The 22,395-nt window shown below is 41.1% G+C and overlaps 2 protein-coding genes across 2 annotated transcripts; both read left to right on the top strand.

Moving 5' to 3' along the window:
* Positions 1-3,006: 3,006 nt before the first annotated feature.
* Positions 3,007-14,675, top strand: pdik1l (PDLIM1 interacting kinase 1 like). The gene is made up of 3 exons (XM_076157193.1): positions 3,007-3,132; positions 5,404-5,699; positions 10,389-14,675. The coding sequence occupies exons 2-3, from the start codon at positions 5,415-5,417 to the stop codon at positions 11,127-11,129; spliced, it is 1,026 nt and encodes a 341-aa protein (XP_076013308.1). The 5' UTR covers positions 3,007-3,132; positions 5,404-5,414; the 3' UTR covers positions 11,130-14,675.
* Positions 14,676-15,442: 767 nt separating this feature from the next.
* LOC143005727 (replication protein A 32 kDa subunit-like) lies at positions 15,443-19,200 on the top strand. Its single transcript, XM_076157085.1, has 8 exons — positions 15,443-15,487; positions 16,083-16,184; positions 17,248-17,361; positions 17,456-17,527; positions 17,691-17,798; positions 17,884-17,973; positions 18,084-18,178; positions 19,116-19,200. Exons 1-8 carry the CDS (start codon positions 15,443-15,445, stop codon positions 19,198-19,200), a joined length of 711 nt encoding a protein of 236 aa, XP_076013200.1.
* The last annotated feature ends 3,195 nt before the right edge of the window (positions 19,201-22,395 follow it).

Below are 22,395 nucleotides of genomic sequence, written 5' to 3'. Positions count from 1 at the left end.
GAAATGATTGAGATTGGAGCAGTGAAGGAAGCATCATCACATATTGAAGTGAAAGGTTACAAACTCATATGTGCCACAATCCAAGTGTTGACAGATCTGCTTTCTGAAGGAAAAATACATCATATAATTCAACTACAACCTTACAAACTTATATGCAACACCACTGTTGATTGTACTGTTGATTAAGGCCTTGACCTGCAAAATAGCAGGAGGAATCAATGCGATTGTTTCACATAAACACGTCAGGGATTTTATTTCAGCTATCCTATATACAGTTTGTGCATTTATTGTTGTAGTATTATACTTGAAAACTTTTAGAACATTTCATTTTGATCTGAAGAATGTTTCTGATGCACTAGGGTTTCTTATAAGAGGTGTTTAAACAGTTTACATATTATTGAACCCAGTGTATTCAGGCTAGATTATGGTTTATGGTACTTATTATTTGCCTGACAATATGATGAGGGAAGGTTATATGACTTTAGGCCCAAATTCACAATCAAACGAAGCTTCTGTAGACCACAATGTAATTTATGACATGTTTGTGTTAGGAGTGTATCGGTGATTATCATTGATTGATCAAACCATTCAGTCAACATGCAAAAAGGCTCCACTTATTCTATTCATCAAATCGAGGTTATGGGTCTTCTGGAGCCCTATTTATATTGTGAAAAGAAGTGTGCACCCTTTACACTCATAGAAGCCTTTATAAAGTTGTTTTCATTTGCTCACTAATGCTCTCCTATACAAATAAACAGAATCTGTGAAGCCAAATCATTGGAATTGTCCTTTAAGATGCTCTGTCTTGATTTAAAGAATTCTTTAAACAATTGATTCCTGCCTTACTGGTTGTCTGGTTGTTAAAACAGTGGAGGTGGAATTGTAAGAGGTCAAAAAGTAGAAAAACACTGTTGGTTGAGGGAAAGTATATGACATCATATCAACACTGAAGATCTATTTTTTTATTGTAAATATCCTGTGTCTTTTTTAACAATATTAATAGAAAGTCTATGATGTGTCTGCATGGTCGTGAGTGTAGAAGTGTAGAATAGCTTTTTCATGTAAATGGAGCTGGAGGATGAAGCTTGCGATCGCAGGAAAGAAAGGATGTTTAAAAGCTTCCATATTGATCACCATTAAGCACCCTTCTCCTGCTATTATGTGCTCCAGCTCACTCTAATGCTCTCTGTGCTGAATCATAGCTGGGACTAATGTACTGTGTGCTGTGCTTTGCCTTTGCCTTGTTTCTTTGTAGTTTGTATTCTTTTTATGTGTGACCAGGACATAATTTGTCTTGTCAAAAACCTATACATGTCTACCTCAGGATGTATGTGAATTTGGTTTTGAAAGCTTGAAAACAGCTTGATCCAAAACCAGGTTTGTAATATTGTGTTTATTATTTGTCTGTACAAATATTTATGACCTTTTTTTTTTACTTAAATGTTCTTTTTTTATTATTTGATGTATGCTACCTCAATGAAATATGTCCAGTTTGCTGTTATCCCTGTAGTTGTATGAATGTTGTTGCTGTGAATGTAAGGTGAAATCCTGTATTGAGGACCAAAAAGAAGTTGGAAGTTGAAGCAAGGAAATGTAAAAAGATTGACAATAAGATGAAGGAAATGTTCATCACACTTCACATGAAAACCCACATCTGTACTTTGCTGCCAAAGAACATTTAGGTTGTGTCTGAGTAAAGTTTAGCTTTAGGCTCTCCTCAGGGTGCTCAGGTGTGTTTGAACCCCTAGCATTATATAAAACAATGATTACACATGTGTTTGCATATGGATTGTCTCTCCCCTTTGATAATTGACTATTCAGCCCATAACTATCAGTATCTATGTTGCAATGCAAAGGGAAATTAAAGAAAGAATATGATGAATAATTCTGTTTCCTTGACTTTCCTCATCTACCACTCCTACACTGAGTGTGAATTTGGTTCAAAGCTAAGCTAAGTTTGAATGGTCAAATGTTATGTCTTCCGAGAGGACAGAGTTAGTTTTGGCTTCATCCACCTAAAAGAATAAAACTACCATCATATCTCTTTCAGTCAATAAGTGCTAAGAGATCAAAATTGTATCATCATCCTCAGCATCATCATCATCCTCCTCCTCCTCATTGTCATCATCATAAAAACCCACATAATAATAATAACAATGATAATAATAATAATAATAATAATAATAATAATAATAATAATAATAATAATAATAATAAAAATAATAAATGAATAACGGTGGTGATTGGGATTCTTTATCATTATCATGTATTTTGATTCTCAAATGCTTCATTGACAGTTGTAATGCTTCAGGTGTCCATGTCATTGTGTGCTCCATGTAAGTGACAGCTCGGCTGACGTGTGTTGTGACAGGCCGTTTCTCACTCATTCGCTGTCTCAAAAATGTAAATTAGATATATCAAGTTATCCTCAGTTAGCAAAGCTTTACCGGAAGTTGCCTTTTCAAAATAAATTTCAGCAGGGCAAGAAATTGAGTGATAATGACAACAGAGTCAGTGACCATGTTATACAACTTCAAAAAGAAACCTTTAGACCACCTATAGATTTTGTAGATTTGATCGAAATAAGCCTGTTGCGAATTCATAATAACTGTGATGGAGCGGATTCAGTAATTTAGTGTATTGCTATTATTTGTGTATAAAGTGAAGCTGTTTGCTATATTATTTTGTATACAGGAGTTGTCTGATCTAAAAATCTGTAGCAACTTAACGTAGTAATTTTGCTACTATTTCTACTGAAAACTGAAAAAATAATTATTGAAATAAATTTCAATAAATCAAAATTGCTGTTTGGTTTTGTTACACTTGCCATTGAAAATAATTCTTTAAAGTGTTTTTTTGAAGCCTGCATTTACATAACTATTAGCGTAATGGTGTAACAAGGAAACGTCGACTAAATTGACAGCTGATGTTTTATTCTGAAATATAAAACCGGAACTTCTTCCATCGGGGCCAGCGCTGCTGTCCGCAGCAGCTGCACGCGTTCACATCCCAGTGTTTGACTAAACCTCCTCGGTGTGTTTGATTGCGCGAGCAGCAGAACGTGTGCGGCGGTAATGGCTGCCAGGGAGAGTGAGGAAGACAACAAATGAACCCCTGAGAAGCGACTCGAAGGTGAGACTTTAAATATAGGAATGTACAACTTAACAACACCGGTTTCCTCTGTCTGAAGGCGGATGTCTTTTGTCTGCTGTAGCTGTTACTGGTACTTGGTTCGCAGGTGTGTTTGGAAGAATCTGATCGAATGTCTTGACACACACATACACACGCACACACACACACACACACAGGACAATGAAGTGTCAATCCCCTGCGCTGGTCCTGCACGCCTCCTCCATGTCCTGATATCATCTAGGGTCCCATATGTAGTTTTGGCTTTAAATGACAAAAGCAGGATACCCACATTTGTGACGAGTGTTCTAACGAAAGCAGGACTCTTTGTTAGCTACTGTTAACGTGATTAGCTAACGTTAGCTAACCAACAATATGAGCTGACATTGGCCAGGCCACGTAGCTGTTAGCGTGTTAGCCAATCAGCCAAGTGACTGTCTAATTAGCTCCTTAACACACTTGATGTCATTCTGTTTAACGACGTTTTACTTGCGACCTTTTTGGGATCTGTTTGATGGCGTCAGGTCCGGCATGGCGCCAGTGCACACGCGATAATTAAGTTTTATTATTGGTATTTAGATAAACAGCGACATCCAGGCTGCGGGGAGATAAGATAAAGAGGATACAATGGAAGTTTTCGTCCAGTACAAGTTCAGTGAATAACCAATTTTGATGCGGTGCTAACCTATCAATAGTTAATAATTCAACTTTTGAAGAATTGATTATTTAACATTATGATATTGTACATTATATGATGAAAGGTCGCTGATTGGCAGCTGTCTTTAAACACCTTAAATGTAAATTCCTGCATGTCATTCATTCCAAAAAGGGCAAGTGTGTACTTAAGAGTGTACAGATCCCGCAACCTGTGCATTCCATAACTCCACCGCTTTGTTACGAAAATACACACAACCTAACTGCAACTTTACGTAAAATATCATGGCAAGGAAGTGTTTCTAAAGCCGCCTTGTCTACACACCTGAGTAGTTTGAAGGTGGAAGTTTATGATACCGCGTTACAAAGATGACTTTTTACCTTGACCTTGCTTGGCTGCTCTCACAGAGGTGTTAAATCAACTTAATTTTCACATGTTTGGGGTTGAGCTGATGTCGTATATCTCCTGCGTTGTATTGTGAAGTGTACCTAATAATGTTCCACAATAATTCTCTACCGCATTTTGTTGTATTCGGATATGTCTGTTGCAATGCACTTGAATCATGACCACAGAAATGAAAAGTACTGTTAGTGTCTATTTACAAATAACTTGTGTTCATGCTTCAGGGAAGGAGAACACCTGACATCATCATTCAGAATGCCACCTGCTTTATTGGGAATGTTATGGCAATCAGGTGGACAGAGGGGAGTGGCTTGTTCTCTCTGCTTCAAGTGAGAATGAGATGAAATCGATATAATGGGGGATTGCAGGAGCCAGTGTAGGATGCCAGAGGAAAAAAGACAAAGCAGATTTTTACTGTTGTCTTATTTTCAATAGTCTATAAATGGGATTAGGGGAAATGTCCACAAGAGGGAGCAATAGCAAGTGCATTTTGTCTTTTACTGGGTTATGTTCAATATAGACTGATGGGAAAACACAAATACAGTCAAAATAGTAAGATGCACACAAAAAAAGGCTGAATGGGATATGAGGAAGCTTTGAACATATGAAACGGAGGCACAAATTGCAGCAGTACGAGTTCTATAATGTAATTATGAAAAGAAAAAAAATCCATAACAAGTGACGACCAAGGTTGTCACATGACGGCTAGTAGTTGGTTGTTTAGAAAATGGCAGTACTCTTCCAAGGCCGTGCTTTAACACAGTGTTTTAATACAAATTAGCCTTAAGTCACAATTTCAACACTGGAACTGAAACATTGCTTAGCTTTGTTTAGCTGATGCTTTATGTCACAAGTGAGAGACCGTGTGACATGGAGGGTCGAAACGCTGCAGGGTTTCAAGTTCAGCCGAAAAACACACCAGCTGATTTCAATGATCAGTACACTTCAATCAGAAAGGAGGAGGTAATTGGTGAAATCAGCTTTGGCAAAGGTATTGGTTGGACTGTAGCCTGTAGTGTGCACAATATATACTGTGTGACAGCGTGTATTTGAGTGGTCCCTGTCAAATAAATAAATAATAGCCACCTCTGAAAGATGAGGAGTAACCACTAACTTGTTGGGCCTGCACACCTTTCAAAGTGAGAATGAGAGCGTGTCCTTTTTCAGGTTCAACAACAACAAAGAAGGAAACTAAAGCCTGTATTCTCTCTCGGCAGTGTGGAATAGGATGGTAAGCAGCCAGCCGAAGTACGAGCTGATCCAGGAGGTGGGGCGTGGCAGTTACGGCGTTGTCTATGAGGCTGTAGTGAAGCGCACGGGCGCCAGGGTAGCGGTCAAGAAGATCCGTTGCCACTCTCCAGAGAATGTCGAGCTGGCCCTGCGGGAGTTCTGGGCCCTCAGCAGCATTCAGAGCCAGCACCCGAATGTCATCCACCTGGAGGAGTGTATCCTGCAGCGGGACCAGTTGGCTCAGAGAATGAACCACGGCTCCAGCTCCCCGCTGTACCTGGAGGTAAGGACACACAATTAATGTGGAGACAAAGTAGCTGTAAAATTCATATTAAAAAATGGTAGTAGAGATCTATGGACTCTTGATTACTGCGCCTCCAAAAGTCTGACAAATTCCTTTTTCAGTTGTCAAATTTACAATGAGCGATAATCACATTGTTGCAGCATTGTAGCCTGTTGATATATTTACCCAAGACACATACACTTCCTTCCTTTAATTAGAAACGTCATAGCGAAGAGAATTAATTTCATTCTAGCTTCTACTGTGAAGAAGCTATTGGAAAGTCACCAGGGTTGGCTCGGTTTCTAAAACCTACTGCGTATCATTTTTTTTTTTTTTTTTTTTTAAAACCCTTGAGCCAAAACATACCACCGTAATCATGCTTTTGATTATTACAAGTGACTAGATTGGCTGTGTTGAAATGTATTTTTTTTTTTTTTCACGCAATCAGAAAACCATCTGACTTCAACTTAGCCCTGAACCACATAGACTAGTGACTGAGGGCCAGGTTAACTAATGGTTTTGTACGGCTTTTACAGACGTAACGTGACAAAAGTTGTTGTCTATGTTGAATGTGACGGACTGGGGAAGTAAGAATTTGCACGGGTAAAAGGTGGCAGAGGTAACTGAGTCTATGACGTACTGTCTTTGAGAGGAAGGTGAACACTTCTTTGTGGCCCTAGATTGTAGGCGTAGCAAGCGTTGTTCTTAGCCGGAGGTACTCTTACATATGAATGCGAAAAGAGTTTCTGAACGTACGATCGAGTGATCTGTTGCTGCTTCCTGTTTGTCATCTTTTGCCCATCTAGCTTTTTTTTCAATACTACATTTATTTGAATAGTCTTTTGAACAGTTTTGGGGAGGTTAATCAGAAAAAAGGTCATCCCTGAATTACCTAGGACTCATCTACTTGAAAAGCAGGATAGAATGAAGTTGGAGTCAACGTTTCTTCTTCATCAGTCAACTTGTCGGCACTTGGTTTATTCTAAGTGTCTATCTGCATTCATATAGGCCACACCCATTTGCCCCTTACTAGGTGTTTCTCCAATTCTGAATTTGGGTCAATTGTCACAGAAGTTGACATGTAGAATGGCTGGAACGAGCAGGACTAAAGTTTGTTCTTTGGTATTCCCTACCAAGTTGCTATAATTGGCTGCCAGATTTGAGTTGTATGCGGCTCATTCTTGAAAAGTGCAATATTTCATGTATGAATTGGTCTACTGTAAATAAACCTGGTCGCAGTCTAGTCAATAACATGTTTTTGACAATTTCCTCATTGAGCGATGGAATCTCTGCTCGGCTCATTCTGAGACCCTTCTGGTTACTCAAACTCTAGTACTTAATGTTATCTGCAGATTAGTCTTGCACACTTCCTCTCCAGGGATTTGTTTGCATTACAGCAATGCTGAAGGCAATTCTTGAGAATATCGGTACATGGAATCTTTCTTGGCAAGACTCCTGTGTCTAGTAGAAATGGAGACTTTGGCAGCTCTAAGAGGAAGTTGAGAATGGCCAGGAGAATAATCTGGCACCACATCATTTTGACATTTAGTGAGGCAGCTGAGAAAACTTTTTGGCTTAGTGTTGTCTATTGAATAGGGAATTATGACACTTTCTCAAATGGATTGGAACCATTAATGTGTATAGAGGTGTACAAGTCTGTGTTTGCAACTATATATGCTGTGTGCAAGAAATAATGGGCCTTAAAAAAAAAGTCCATTATATTATGAATACTTTGAACTTTTGGAAAAAAAAAATACAAACTTTCGATTTTTCTTCCTCCTAAATCACCAGACCACGTGACCAGAGATGGAATGTAACTCTTTTTTGTGGGTGAGTGCTCTGCAACGGGCCAGAACAGCATGGCACCTGCTAAAGGACGGCAACACAATGTGTTTGCTATGCTGGCTAGCCCGCAGCCACACCAGATATGGAGGGAGGGAGGGAGAGAGGGAATATGGGTACTGCAGAAAGCTCCTCTCAGGGAGAGGACAGCGTAATTCATTCTTCACCTTCTTCACTAAAGACACAGGTTTGGGCACACTTGGGATTTATATCGTCCACTGGGAAAGATGGAGCTTGATGCCACATATACAATCTGCAAACATACATGTACAGATATGTGACACATCTTAAAATCAAATTTGATGTTGCAGATTGATTGTGGCTACATTTTCTATTAGTTTGAGGGTTTCTGTGACATTTTCTGTCATCTTTTTGCTGAAGAAGCCCTACAGTATCCATGTTGTAAACTACAAACACAAGTAAATTCAGAGTACTGGAGTAAAACAAAACAGTGCCTTCTGAGTTGAAATGTTTTTGAACCATGAATTGAATCGTGACCCCAAGAATTTGGAGTGAATTGGATCATTCTCACAGATTCCCAGCCCCGGTTACGTGAGGCTCTTTCCCTTAGTGACGCATTATGAATGTCCCCCTGTGTACTGTGTGTCATCAGCACTAAGTCCTTTGTGCCTGCGTGTTTCTGCCAGATGGATGCTGCTGGTTGAGAGCGTTGTGTATGGCCTCAATGACTGCAGTGTCACATGGATGTGTTGTCTGGCTGAGAAGAGGCACTTTGTCATTTTGCAGAGCCCGCTACTGTTTGACAGCAAGTTTACTGGCACTGTGCTGCTGCCGCCGTCTGATTATCCTCTCTCAGTGGTACGTGGGCTATTGACCAACCGCTCATTCAGCTTTCTGCAGCGTTGGCATTGGACACCGTCCCAGAATCCCTTTATCCCGGCTTTAATTGCCCTGTAATGTTCTAGTGTTTGTGCTCGCCGTAGAACAAATGACATGAGAGCAGAAGTATCTTACTGTACCAAGTGTAGAGCACATCAGATGATTTGCACCTCTTCACCGCGGGCTTTTGTGCACCCATTGTGTCGCCTGTAAAGCAGTTTGCATGAAAAGCATTTGTGTGTGTGTCTGTGTGTGTGTGTGTGTGTGTGTTTGAACAGCCCTCAGGAGATCATTCACCTTAAATGTAATTGTTCTTTTAACAGACCTGTACATATTCCGTGTTTAATGCAAAAAACGGGGAAAAAATGCACCTCGGCATTTAATTATAATACAGATTGTTCAGCTGGAGGTTAGGTTTTAGTGGGCTGGGATTTCAATCTGTTTTTTTTTAAACCGCTCTACAAAGGATTGTGGGGAAACATGCTTTGAATAGGAAGCCCGAGCACAATTGTGTGTTCGGTAAGTATTTAATGGTTACTGTGACAAAGCTATACTGTTGGTTATGCCACCATGTTACAGGGACGCAGTGTGGTCGCGTACTTAAACATCCATCCTTTCATTATACCTGCTTACCCTGCGCTGATTGATTTCCTAAACAATCTGTGGCCTTCTCACATGGGTCAGAGATATTTATACAGTAGCCTACCTGTCGTATCAACAATTGGCGTTAACGCGACAATATTATATAATGACGCACCATTTGTAAGCGGGGATTGTTAGAAGGAGCAACAAGCTGTTTGGAGGAAGACGCTTATGTCTTTCAAATATGCCGTGTTATGCCACTGGGTTTTTACAATGAACTGTGCTGGGAAGAAATAGTGGATAAAACAGCAATCCTATGCAAATATTGCTATGCATTGATCATGATTACCCACTTACATCACTGATGCACCGTGCTGCGGTCATTGCGGGTATTTCCTACTTCAGCTTCTCCCATGCGGTTCACCCTGATGCCCCTGTGCCAACATGACGGCCCAGGTTCCCGCAGGCTGTGCAAATGCCTCACATAGAGTAGCCTCCTGATTTAGTCTCCCCTAGTAAATGCATCTAATTTACTTGAAGTGGGTTATCGGCTTCCTCCACAGGAAGAAGTCGCAACCTTCCTGCAGGGTTTGCATCTCATTTTGTACCATGTTATTTGTATATCATTGCCAATTCCGATTGGTTACTGGTAGCACGGACACAAGTGACAACACGAGTGACTACAGTGCCACAGATTGCTGCATCTATCAGGCCTTATTACGATGATCATGCATTGCAGGCAGGGAACACAGAGGAGTTCAGGGTGGGTTAGAGGCCTGACCCAACAGACCCACTATACTGAGCAGCCTGCATGCTAAGCTACGCTCCCCGGACAACAAACTGGATCAGCGTTGCACGACAGACTTTTGTGTTTTTGTTTTTTTGGAGACATGGCAGAACGACAACATCCCATGACGCCACCATTCAGCCAGAGGGCCTAAGACAGAGATGGCTTGAGTTTTTATCTCATCAAAGAATGCTGTCAGGCTGGTGTGTGTTGGTGTCTCCAAACACCGCTCATTTTTAATGGAGCTTATGGTCACGAAGTGTCGGCCACACCGAGGTAATCGCAGCAAGTTTTTCTCTGACCCTTTAAATGTCCCCAAGCTCCAACGCTAAGTGAGCAACAAGAAAACCCATGGATTTCTTTTATTAATGCAGGGGATTTCAATCATGCACGTTCTCTGCTCTAATGTATACGTTTGCCTTATTTTTAAATGTGTTGAATATTTGCATCTGCATAGTGGATTTGCTCACAAGCAGTTATTTTTCTTATAATACTTAAATATTTCACCTTTTATTTGGGTCTCAATGTTTTTCCTCAGGAGAATCTCTTCCTCTTTCATCACTCAAAACTGAACAGTTCTCCTGCCAACACCATTTGTCCTCCTCCTCATGTTGACTTGTTCTCTGCTCCCTCTCCAGCTGGTGGAGACGTCTCTGAAAGGCGAGATCACGTACGACCCCTGCTGTGCCTACTACTTGTGGTTCGTCATGGACTTCTGCGACGGCGGGGACTTGAACGCCTACCTTTTGTCCCGCAAGCCGAGCCGCAAGACCAACACCAGCTTCATGCTCCAGCTGGGCAGTGCCCTAGCCTTCCTGCACCGCAACCAGATCATACACCGCGACCTCAAACCCGACAACATCCTCATCTCCCAGGGCTTCACGCCGGCCGGCTCGCCCGAGCCCACGCTCAAGGTGGCCGACTTTGGCCTCAGCAAGGTCTGCTCCGCCTCCGGCCTCAACCCGGAGGAGCCGGCCAGCGTCAACAAGTGCTTCCTGTCCACGGCTTGCGGAACGGACTTCTACATGGCCCCGGAGGTGTGGGAGGGCCACTACACGGCCAAGGCGGACATCTTTGCCCTGGGGGTGATTATCTGGGCCATGGTGGAGCGCATCACCTTCGTGGATGTGGAGACGCAGAAGGAGCTGCTGGGGAGCTACGTGCAGCAGGGCACAGAGATCGTACCCTTGGGGGAGGCCCTCTTGGAGAACCCAAAGATGGAGCTGCTAATCCCTGCAAAGAAGAAGAGCATGAACAGCCACATGAAGCAGCTGATCAGGGAGATGCTGTCGGCCAACCCTCAGGAACGGCCCGACGCCTTTGAACTGGAGCTCAGGCTGGTCCGCATCGCTTGCAGAGAGTTGGACTGGGACACGTGATGGACCGTTGAAACTGCACTATAAGACTGCCAATCAAGCACACGTACACATCTTATCAGCTACTGTTAACCCACGTGGTCGCATAACGGGAGTGTGTTGTTGTTTTAATAAGGAAGAATTTTGAATAGCTAGTTTTCTTTCATGGCTTAACACTTTGTCCACTGTACGTCTCAGCCAGGCTGTCCAAGCACTTACAAGCTGTGTCTTTTTACTGATTTAGAGAGGTGTGTCACCGACCTCTGCTGCTCGACTCTGCAGCTTGTTTCAGGCGGATCACATCACAGCTTCTCTTCCCTCTTCGATAATCTCTCATGTATGACAGAAGACCACAATGTCCCCCTAAAATCCCATCTCCTGTTTGATATGAAAGCAACAGGCTGACAGGATTTTAGGGTGCAAGCTTCTTCCTTATTTTCTCGGACCAGTCTTCCGTTTAGGATTGAAATCTTTGGTCTGGGTTGTGCTGCTTCTTCTGCAAGTCCCTCAAAATCACAATTTCAACATCAACATTCTAAATGATTCAGTCCTGTAGTGGTTTGGCTTTTTTCACAGGTAAGTGATGTTTGTCTACTAATCACATCTTGAACTCGGTGCTAAGTTTTTAAATGCAATATGAGACAATATCCTGTGATCTTTACCGTGTGAATTCTTTGTACGGGCCAGTAAACGCTGTCACCTCGGTGTGTGTGGCTTTGACACAACCTGGGAGTTGTTCCTTGAATAGAAACCAGCAGTAACAAATACTCCAAGGCTCTTTGCCATATTTGCCAACAACTGTTTCAGTCAGCGAGGCGAAGTCTTGGCATTAAATTGAGACACTGCACTGAAAGCTCAGGTTAAAAACACACGGCTTGATGGAATTTGAAGACAAACATCTACTTTTGAGATACATTTTGCTCAGTCGTCTCGGTGTGCGAGGGCAAACATACCAAGTCTCGGTACTTGCAAATACTGTATTATTATAACAGCTGCTTCCGTGGGTGTGGGTGGGTGTGTGAATACAACTTATGGTGGATTGAATCTGTTTGTTTTCAGAATTTCTGTCAGAAATGTTTTCAGTGCAAATTAACGGTGGTGTGACAAAGAGAAAATGCAGCAAATTCCTACATTTAAGCTGAAACCAGTGAATGTTTGGCATTTTACTTGATTGGAGTAATGGATTAATCCGTTAACAGACTGTGGTGTGTTCAGGGTTTATGTTAGGTGGCCACAGGACAGGTCAATGTTGTGTGTTAGTTACAAAAGGGTCTAGACGGGGCTTTACAGGTCTGGGTTAGAGGAATAAGACTGCCATTTAGCCAAGTTAGCCTCCATTTACTGTGCCGATCCAGTAGCTATGGCTAAATGGAGTATTAAACCTTAAACCTGGCTTAAGTAGCTTAAGGAAAGTGCCAGGAGTAAGCGTGCATAAACGGAGAATTCTCTTCCGTTGTTATACTTAAGCTTCTCACGGCAGCAACACAGGTCATGTGACTTTCTTTGGTTCAGTTTTCCATTCAAACGAGGCTCTTATGCAGATTTGATGTGTGATGTGTAGCACACAGTGGCTAACTGGGATGGACGGCATTGGGACACAACATGGCTGATTTTTCCCCTAACTGCAGAGTGTGTGTCACACATGATGTCACTCACCATCACCATTTGGTGCAGGTTTAGCGTAAACCCTGAGTATAAACATTTTCTGTTGACCGACTAATCCATTAATGCCCTTATTGTTCCAGCACTGTTGTGGTTTGTGTTTTCTTCTTCCTCCTAGTTTCGAGCTTCAAAGTAAGGCCTCCTGCACACTGTAATATTCAGGCAGTGACTATGAGTTCATTGCATGCGACGATGTACCATATCCTGTTTGCGTGTGGTATGTTGAGAGGATTGCTTGGTGAAGTGGAACACTATGACAAAAGCGTCTGTACAGCTTTATTGATCTGGGCCCCATTCCAATTGGGAGATTTCGGTCTGAAATTTTGGACAGGAAGTAATCCCGATTGTTAATCCTTGTTCTGCGACAGCCCATGATAACAGTCAGTGGTTAGAGTAATGTCCCACTCGACACAAAAGGTGTACCTGAATGTATAATGAACAATTACAAAGTACTTCCCAAAGTTGCATTACCAAGGTACAAAAATAGAAAAAAAGGTCATTTTACGACGAAAAATGACCCGAGTGCACATTTCTAATCTCACGCAGACGCAGAACAAACAAACCTGACAGAAAACTCCTCCCGTCACCCAAACATAGATGTGATTAGGCGAACGGTGTGCTGCTCTCCATGAATATTCACACGTGAAACTCGGATCAGACAGAACAGAATAAATACAAGGTGAGGAGCTGCCTTCAGTGAACGCACTTTTGTTGTTGTTGTTGTTGGTCTTTATGCCTCATAATTGCCTGCGCCCGCCCCAGTGAGAAGCTCTGAGAGGCTGCGTTTGGATTTGCTGCGATAACGGCAAACCAGTATTTGTTTACCAGGCAAACGGGCAATATCAACCGACAGTGTGTGCTTATGCATGCAGTGCCTCTCACCTTCAGGGACGAAGCGACACACACACACACACCAGCAGACGCACACTATCCTTAATGAGCCAGAGGATCTGTGTTTTTTTTTTTTTCCCCCCTGACACATAATACTGTTGTGTTTCACTTGATCTCTTCACACTGTGTCACTGCTCTCGATTTTCCTTTGGCTCTGGGTCTTAGCGTAATCCTGTTCGCCATGCTTCCGACAGGCCAATTCTAAGCCTATTATGGTTGTTGCAGCACTGTGGCAGAGGATCATATTCGGGACCCTTTTTGTCTTTCAGGTCATAATTTGTGGGCTTTTACAATTTTCTTCTCAACAATCTCTACAATCTTACTCAAACACTTGTGGACAGTCTCAATTCCCTTGACCTGTTGCCAACTTTCATCTGCTAGAACGCGTTTTAATTCTGTGTCTAATTCTGTATTTCATCATGAAATTGATATTTGCCTTATTTATGTTCGGTAACCACTTCTTGCGCAATGACTTTTGTGACCACGTACACTACGGCCGCCTGATAAGCGCCTCGACTTTAACACTGAATCAGAGAATTGGCAGAGGCTGTGCTTGAGATGCACCATGTGTCAGTTACCCTGCCTGGGTCTGAATAGCAATACCACAAATCAATACAAAAAAGCTCCCCCTCTTCTGAAGGACATGCTCATTGATGCTGCTTTTGGATAATGTTGCGTTCTGGAATGTGGATTTTTTTTTTTTTTGTTGTGTGGTTTTCTTTACATGAGAAGCAAAGTTTGGACTGTCAGAGTAGCTGGCAGAGGAGAGGATGATGGGTAGAGATGTAGGGGCCAGCTCTTCTCTCCTTCTACACGAGGAAGACTCTTGGCATCCTTTTGAAGTCGCATAAATGTAGGCCAAACACAAATGCAAGGTCTGAGGTTGAAGAGATTTCTACCTTTTTGATTTCTTGAATTTCTTTGCACATGTGTAAATACTGTATAGGATCGACAGGAAATGAACAATGTTGGTGTACATTTGACTTGTGGATGTGCTCTGTTTTCAAGAGCTTTACTCGTTTGACATGTAAATTGCTGTGATGGGTTTAATTTTTTCAACTCTTACTTCAGCTTCCTTTACTGCATTACAAATGTGATATTTACAGCTAATACTGATACTGATTGTTCTTCATTGCCCTATTGTTTGTGATTTTTTTTTGTGTGCAAGGAAAATCTGCTATTTTGCAATGTGGGTCAACCCGGTTGTCATTTTGTCTGCTAGCAGGCAGTTTGAAAATGGAACAATCTTCTTTAGAATGCTGAGGCATCGATCAAACCTCACCACTTTACACGGAGAGGAAGCGTGGTCCTGGTTCAGATGAGGCTCATTCCTCCTCATGAAATTGGAATTTTTGTCAAATATCGTATATGAACTCAACCCAGACGCACCCGAGCTCTGTTTTTGTATGAACAATTATTGCTCCTGTAATTGTATGATATTTTGAAGAGAATAAATGAAGTTTATCAGAAGTGGTGTAAATAGCTGTCAATTGCTGTTGACTTTTGAATAAAATGAATGGAAACGATCTTCCTCTGAAGAATTGGAGTGTGGAGTTTGCTTTGTATATGGAATGGTTTGCTCTTTGACTTTTTTTTTTTTTTTTTTTTTTTTTTTTTTTTTTTTTTTTTTGGTGGTGTACTGCACAATGAGTAATTGATGTAATTCAATTCACCTGATGGCTCAGACGCCAAGAAGCTGCCAGGAGCTCACAGTCTTTATGTGCTGCTTCCTGATGGTACTGGAGAATTGTAGTTTGAACTTTTGAGAACATTTTTGACCAACCATGTCGCGATTGAAGTTAAACAACTATACATTTTGTAGACCCAAGGTAAGTTCAGACAGAAAATGCCACAAAGTATCGAACCCGGTTTATCAGGATTGTGTTTACACATGGGTTTGGTGACATACAGCTAAACTGTTGCATGTCAAAGCTGAATATTGTAATTGCATCTGACATAACAATGAGCATCCAGTAAGGGGACAATTTTGGAGTTTGCATTTATTTATAGACGGGAAGAAAAGGGGAAAAAAACAATGAAGAGAACAAGGATATGTGATGTACATGTGAATTAAGGCAAAGGGGATGACGGAGCCACAGCAACTGAGTACAGCCAGTAAAGATTTGATGAAATGATGTGAAAATGTTAAGTTTCAAATGACATCAGTGTTGCTGGTATGATGATGTCATAGGTGCAGTTTTTACAGGATGACAGCATTCCACTATACCAACAGTTGCAAAACGCATCATGTGGCAAGGGGGAGGGGGGGTGGGCGGTTAACTGTTTTGACCCAGGTTATAGTCAGTCGTCTACTGTTTAGTGTTTACCAGTATCTGAAATAGTACTTAATGAAGTGTATGTAATCTGAATCCGAAGACTGCATTAGTTCAAGGACTTGGGTTTTGAATGCAATGTCTAACACAGATAGAGGCTCTTCAGATTCTTCCATGCACAGTGTCTCAGCTCCTGTCTGCTTCTGAAATCGTCGATGGTACATTTGTCATCGGCAACTGCAAAATCGGCCAGGTAGGACTAACGCATCGCAGCACTCCATAAAGTCCATCTCACCCTGCTACAGCTACACCTGATAAGCCACATCACGTGCACTAACTCGATCAAAAGATTGGTGATTTGCTTAACTCCTGATTTAGATTAGCAGGTGTGGGTAGAACAAAGAGGTAGATAGAAAATACGGAACTGATCTATGGTACTGTAGACTACAATTTCCCTCACTGTTAATGTCTCTATTCAGATTTGTGCCAGCCAGAATAGACTGTAAAAGCGATCAATGCCAAATCACTAGAAACTGCAAAGTGATAGAGGAAAAAACAATGGAGGAATAATGTGGAGTTTATGTAGTTATGAAAGCTGCTTTACTGCCATTTGTGGTGAATTTCTTATGAATCACATCTAGATTGTGTTCATATTGGCCACTCACTACGAGGATATGTCAACGCAAATTATAAAATAACAAATAAATACAGCACCATTTTTTTTAATTCACATGAATTTAGGACTTGGCAAAGGCATACAAAACTAATAATACCATATCTTGGCAGCGTGACTCTTTAAAGATAAACTCTTTTGGAACTGGTTCACACAGGCCACAATGGCAATGTGATGAAGTAACACTTAGCGCTAATTCCAACTCTTCAAAACACAAGGACAGGATAGAGAAATTCTCTGAAATTGGCCTTGCATTCAAACGCCACCTCAGTATGTGGATATGATATCTTCAGAAAACACAGCCAACGATATTATTAAGCGTGGCAAGTTGTTCGCTTTTATCTGTGTTCTGAATGGAGATCACATTTTAATGCAAAGTGTCCCAAAGGACAAGTGAATCTGAAATGTTTTAGGAATAGATACACTAACTTTGTAAATTACGTTAGAAGCTATTGAAGAGGTTGGTGTCCCTTTTTTGAAGAGGCAAGATTGCAATATTAATGTGAGGTGTAAATGTGGACAAAGTTTAACACATGCACTTTTCTGAATATAATGTATTTTCTTATCTCATTACATATAGAGTATATTGTTTAATGGCATTTGACCTGAGAAGTGCCTGTTCGCTCTCTCTGCTTGTGCTTAGGTGTCTATAGTAGGCTTCGTCAAAGGATCTGCTCCCTTTGTGACCAACATCCAATACTCTGTAGATGACAGGACTGGTCCACCTATAGATGTGCGGCATTGGGTAAACACTGAGGTCAGTGGCATCTTCATCAAGCTTGCTTTAAAACTATTTATAGAGAATCAAAGTAATAGACTTTACCGGCATGTTGAATGAACATTTCTTCTAGGACTCTGCGCTGTTGTCGTCTGCTTATCCAGGAAAATATGTGAGGGTCACAGGAAGTTTACGAAATTTTCAGGTAAAAACATAAACTTGTTTTAAGGCAGTGGTTCCCAAACTTTTTCTTTGGCACTCCCCTTTTATAGATCAGAAGTTTTTTGCGCCCCCCCACCCTTGATCAGGATATAACCTATTTTAATGTTACCTTTGACAAACACACCATTTTTTTTTTGTGTCATTAGGGTCAGAGGTCACTGCTGGCAAATAATATCCGTTGTATCGATGACCCCAATGAGATCACATCCCACATGTTGGAAGTAGTACAAGCTCACATGCAGATTTCTGGAAAGGTCTTTTACCTCTATTCCCTCTAAAATTATAAATCAAATTGAGTGATTCAGACGGTTTGTGAGTGTTTTCCTGTTGTTAAGCCAGGGTGTGGATCTGAACATGAATACCACTGCTGCATCAATGTCCGGGAGAGTTGCTCAACACACAGGTAGCTTGTCCACCATCCAGGGTCAGGTTAGTGTGTTCAACGTTATACCTTACATTCCTTCTGTTTGGAAAAGCTAATTTCACTCCCTAGTATAATGTAGCTGCACCTCTCTCCCATTTCTTGATTTCCATGTAAGGTGTTGAATATAATTGGGAAGTCCTCTCACCCTGACGGCATCAGTTTCCATGAGCTGAGGGCAAAGCTGGGTAACCCCCACATGAATGATATCAGGTAGGTCTTGGTGAGCACTAGTGTGTGTGGATGTGTTCCTAATCTATGCTCCCCTTCTATGCCTTGTATTAAAATGTGATCAGACCACAAATTACATGACATGCTGATTACAATGCCCCTTGTAAGGATTTACTCATTGCATTAACTTGTGATGTCAGCAGAGTTGATCCATTGGGTATGACATCTATATATCATATTACACTGATGGCACCACGCACTACCACACACACTCCATCCCGCAGTGTGCTGATCAAACCTTCTTTCATGACGTACAGACAATCACAGATCATTTATTTCAGTTTGTAATCACCTAAACACAGATGGCCTCACCCTGATTGCTTCAAATGGCCTCAATATTAAATAAGACGTAATATCTTTCCAAATACAAATCACACGGTGCCACAGTGTGCAATGTTTTTGTAAAGGAACTCCATCCGCTGCTCCTACATTGTTTTGAATTTAGCGGGGGATTTGCTCAAAATAAAGAAACTTAGAGAGATCTCATCATCTTTTTGACGAAAATCCTGGCAGAACGACCTCCAAAAAGCTTTTTTGGCTCCATTAGGTCGTGTAAGTATCAAAGTAGCTGGAGCCTGTCAGCCTCCTCAGTTCTGACAGGAGACTCCTGTAGTTGGCAGAGAGCAGCAAGGCAAATGTCTGTGCATAACTTAGGCCTGGTGTACATCATTGCTTCAAAAAACACATTTGGCTGCGGTTAATATGTTTATTTGGGATAAATGATTGAGTAGGATCAGCTTCTTCTGCTTCCTGCAAGGTTTAACTGGGGCCTATGTTTGGTAGGCGGCAACATCTAATCTAACTCGGTTTACATGCAGCATTGAAGCGTCGGTCCATCATGAATATTGTGGATGAGCCTTCCAGAATGTAAACTAGAATGAAATGCTTTAACGTGCACCCTGTCTTTGTTCCCATACAGAGGGTCCTTGGAGTTCCTGCTGAGTGAAGGTCATATCTACTCGACCATTGATGACGACTATTACAAATCATCACATCCCCAGTGAAACACCAGTGCCTCTTGATCATGGAAAATAAGTTAAACCTCATCCTTTTAAAGCATTAACCTTTATATCTTTTGCTTTTGTATTTCGTTCTTTTATTTAACGTTAAAACTGGAGCTGATGTCTCTAGAATTGTACAGTATTGTAACAAGTTACTTTAATGAAGTTGTGCATATTGCCCACATAGCTTTTTGTTCTTTATATTAGTGCTAACATAATTGATTTGTTTCTTCAGATGATATGTTATGATGATGATGATGATGATGATATCTCACATAAAGAAATAATCCTAAAACATGTTTCAAGCATACTCGTGTAAACAAACAGTCTCGACATGTCTGTGCAATCGTCACCTTCCCAGAATTCCTGAGGGGTAGACAGTGGGGCAAGAATGGCAGCTAAGCAGAATAATGCTTAGCTTAGTATTTTGCCACAAGTTAAGGATGACGAATTAATGAAGAATTTAAATCCCAAACTAGAAGTTTCAGGTGCTAAACTATTTGATTTGTTGAGTAATGTGTCATAATACACTCCAAACCAGATTTAATGAGGCACAATTAATATTCAATGTATTGTTTTCTTTGTTGCAAGACTCAATGACACCAAAGAAGAATCCTGTTGACATGATGTCAAAATCATTTAAAGTGGCTTCGCCCTTTGCTCTCATTTGACTGTATCACAGCTTCAAATTAAAATGAATCACAAATGAAAAGCTGACTCACTGCAAACATCTCATAACTGTATAGTTAAAAAAGAAATCTGTGGTTTGGAGAATGTATAATTACAAATGAAGTCACTAGACATGTGTCAAAGGTTCAAATTCAATCATTTGAATGTGGTGGCCTTAGAACACACTTACACCACTTAGTACTCTTACTTGGACCAGTGCAAGCTGTACATGTGAGTGTGGAAACCGATTGTTACATATAGTGGCGAGTGGGGAGGCAGTAGCTCAGTGGGTAGAGCTTCTGCTTGTGAACCATAGGGTCGCCGGTCGAGTCCCTGCCGAGTCCCTGGGCAAGGCACCGAACCGTCAATTGCTCCCCCCTCTGCGAAGGGTGGTAATGTAATGTTAGTCGCTTTGGATAAAAACGTCTGCCAAATGATCGTAATGTAATGTAGTGATAAATATGTGCTGGACAAGCCTTCACAGCATAAACCTTAATGTATTAATGATAAACGTTCCTACCTACTGTCATTCCTTACTTGCCCCGACCTCTGACTTCCCTAAAATGAATAAAAAAAGTGAAGGGAAATTGGAAGTTATCCAAAGGAAACTATGGAAACACATTATCAGTAAAATGACTGCTTCAGCAATGAAATAGAAACACTTTATTTTGTACACAGCCATTCTATAGAGTCTGGCAGGACAATAAGTGTACAAAGCTGCTGTTTTAAAATATAGTTTACACCGCAAAGTGAAATAGGCTCAGCCAGCCACCTGTTTCACTTAAAAAACAACCTACCAACACAGCTGCAACAACTTGCAGAGCAGCCAGAGGCTTTATGAGTGTTTTCCTTCTCCCCACTATAACATCTAAACTGTTTATAGATACATACTATTTATATTCCATCTGTTGCAGTTTTAAGTTTTTGGCTGGATAGATTTTCATGCATATGAAAGATCCCTAGAGGATTTTGGCAAATTCCTGCAACTGCTAAGTCAACATTCAAATAGATCAACACTTAAGTCCATGTATTGAAAACTTTTGGATGGCTTTCCAGCTGGTTCTTTTCATGTCTGCATGGGTTCCCCACAGGTGCTTCGACTTTCTCCCTGTCCAAAGACATTAGATGGACACAATTTCCATTAGTTGTGTATAAGACAGAATCAGACCTATCTATTTAGGTACATTCCAAAGCTTTTGAAAGAAATAAGGGAATTAAGTTGTTCTCTTTGAGGGCCCTGCACAAAAAGCACCAGAAGAACACAAATCAGGTGTGGTGTCGTGCAGGTTGAGTCCAGCAGACAGTTACAGGCCCCAGAGAGTTGATTATCTCTTTCACATAGAATGTTTATATTAAGTGGTGATGTGGTGAAAGAAGTGGAGTGGAGATCATTGACTGTATATTTTGGTCATCAATATCACCTCTGGCCTAACTAACCTCCAGCATGTGCAAAGTATCTTCATCTCTGAGGCTGTAAGTGTGTCTTGTATTGTGAAATCATTACTGGAAACTAGAGATTCAGAAATATCTAATAGTTTAAGGAATCAGTTCACGTACCAAAAGGAATCCTTCCCATCCTTCATGCTAAGTGTTGGCCTGATTCACCAGTGTCAAGAGCACATTATGGGTCCTCTACATAGCAGTGAAACCTGCATGTCTTTGACTGAAACCCACTTACAATATATAATTTAATACACACATAATGTCTTTGTACTTGCTACTACTTCTTTACTCTCTTACTTTAGGCTGATAATTGTGAAGGTTGGCAGCAGATATTTTTTCTATAATTGGCACTGTAATGAAATCTTAGCAGGAGCTTATATTGAAGCACTGGCATTCATCATTCTCATTTGTGGTTTCTTTGCCTCAATGTGACCTACAGTGAAAATCTCATATTCAACAAAGCAGCAACTCTACTTACTGTATTTAAGGATGACACAATATGTTCTTCTCCCAGTGACATGATGCTGTTTGGAACAGAAACGTTACACATATACAGTATTAGGTCACATATTAATGCAACGTACATTCCCAATATGCTCTCAGTGTGAATGAAGCGCTATCAATCTATGTCCAAGCTCAAATTGCAATTGGATCTCTGCCACAAGTGGCCAGGTGTACATAGGCATTTAGAGGGGATAGATTCATGTGTCATATTCACGGCATTCCTAATAATTTAAGTCAGAGTTGGGAATTGCAGTGAATAGGGAAAACAAATGTGATACTACAACTACTATTTCATATTATCTCTCTCTCTCTCTCTCTCTCTCTCTCTCTCTCTCTCTCTCTCTCTCTCTCTCTCTCTGCAGATTGTCTATTACAATCACATTACTTTACGGTATTCCCGGGAGATTTCCCTCGTCATCCGAGAGAGCTTTGGGCGGGGTAGGGAATGTTCCTGATGTTGTGGTTCTGTAAAGACCTTTGAGACATATGTGATACTAGGCTATACAAATAAAATTGACTTGACTTGACAACAAATTATTAAAATTCCTATAATGAATCAATAAATCCTGTTATAGTCTTACT

The sequence above is a fragment of the Genypterus blacodes genome, unplaced genomic scaffold (genome assembly GCF_046128005.1).
Source record: "Genypterus blacodes isolate CSIRO-AG114 ecotype Tasmania unplaced genomic scaffold, CSIRO-AGI_Gbla_v1 ptg000072l_1, whole genome shotgun sequence".
Taxonomy (NCBI): Eukaryota; Metazoa; Chordata; class Actinopteri; order Ophidiiformes; family Ophidiidae; genus Genypterus; species Genypterus blacodes.
This window is presented reverse-complemented; position numbering and strand designations above follow the sequence as displayed.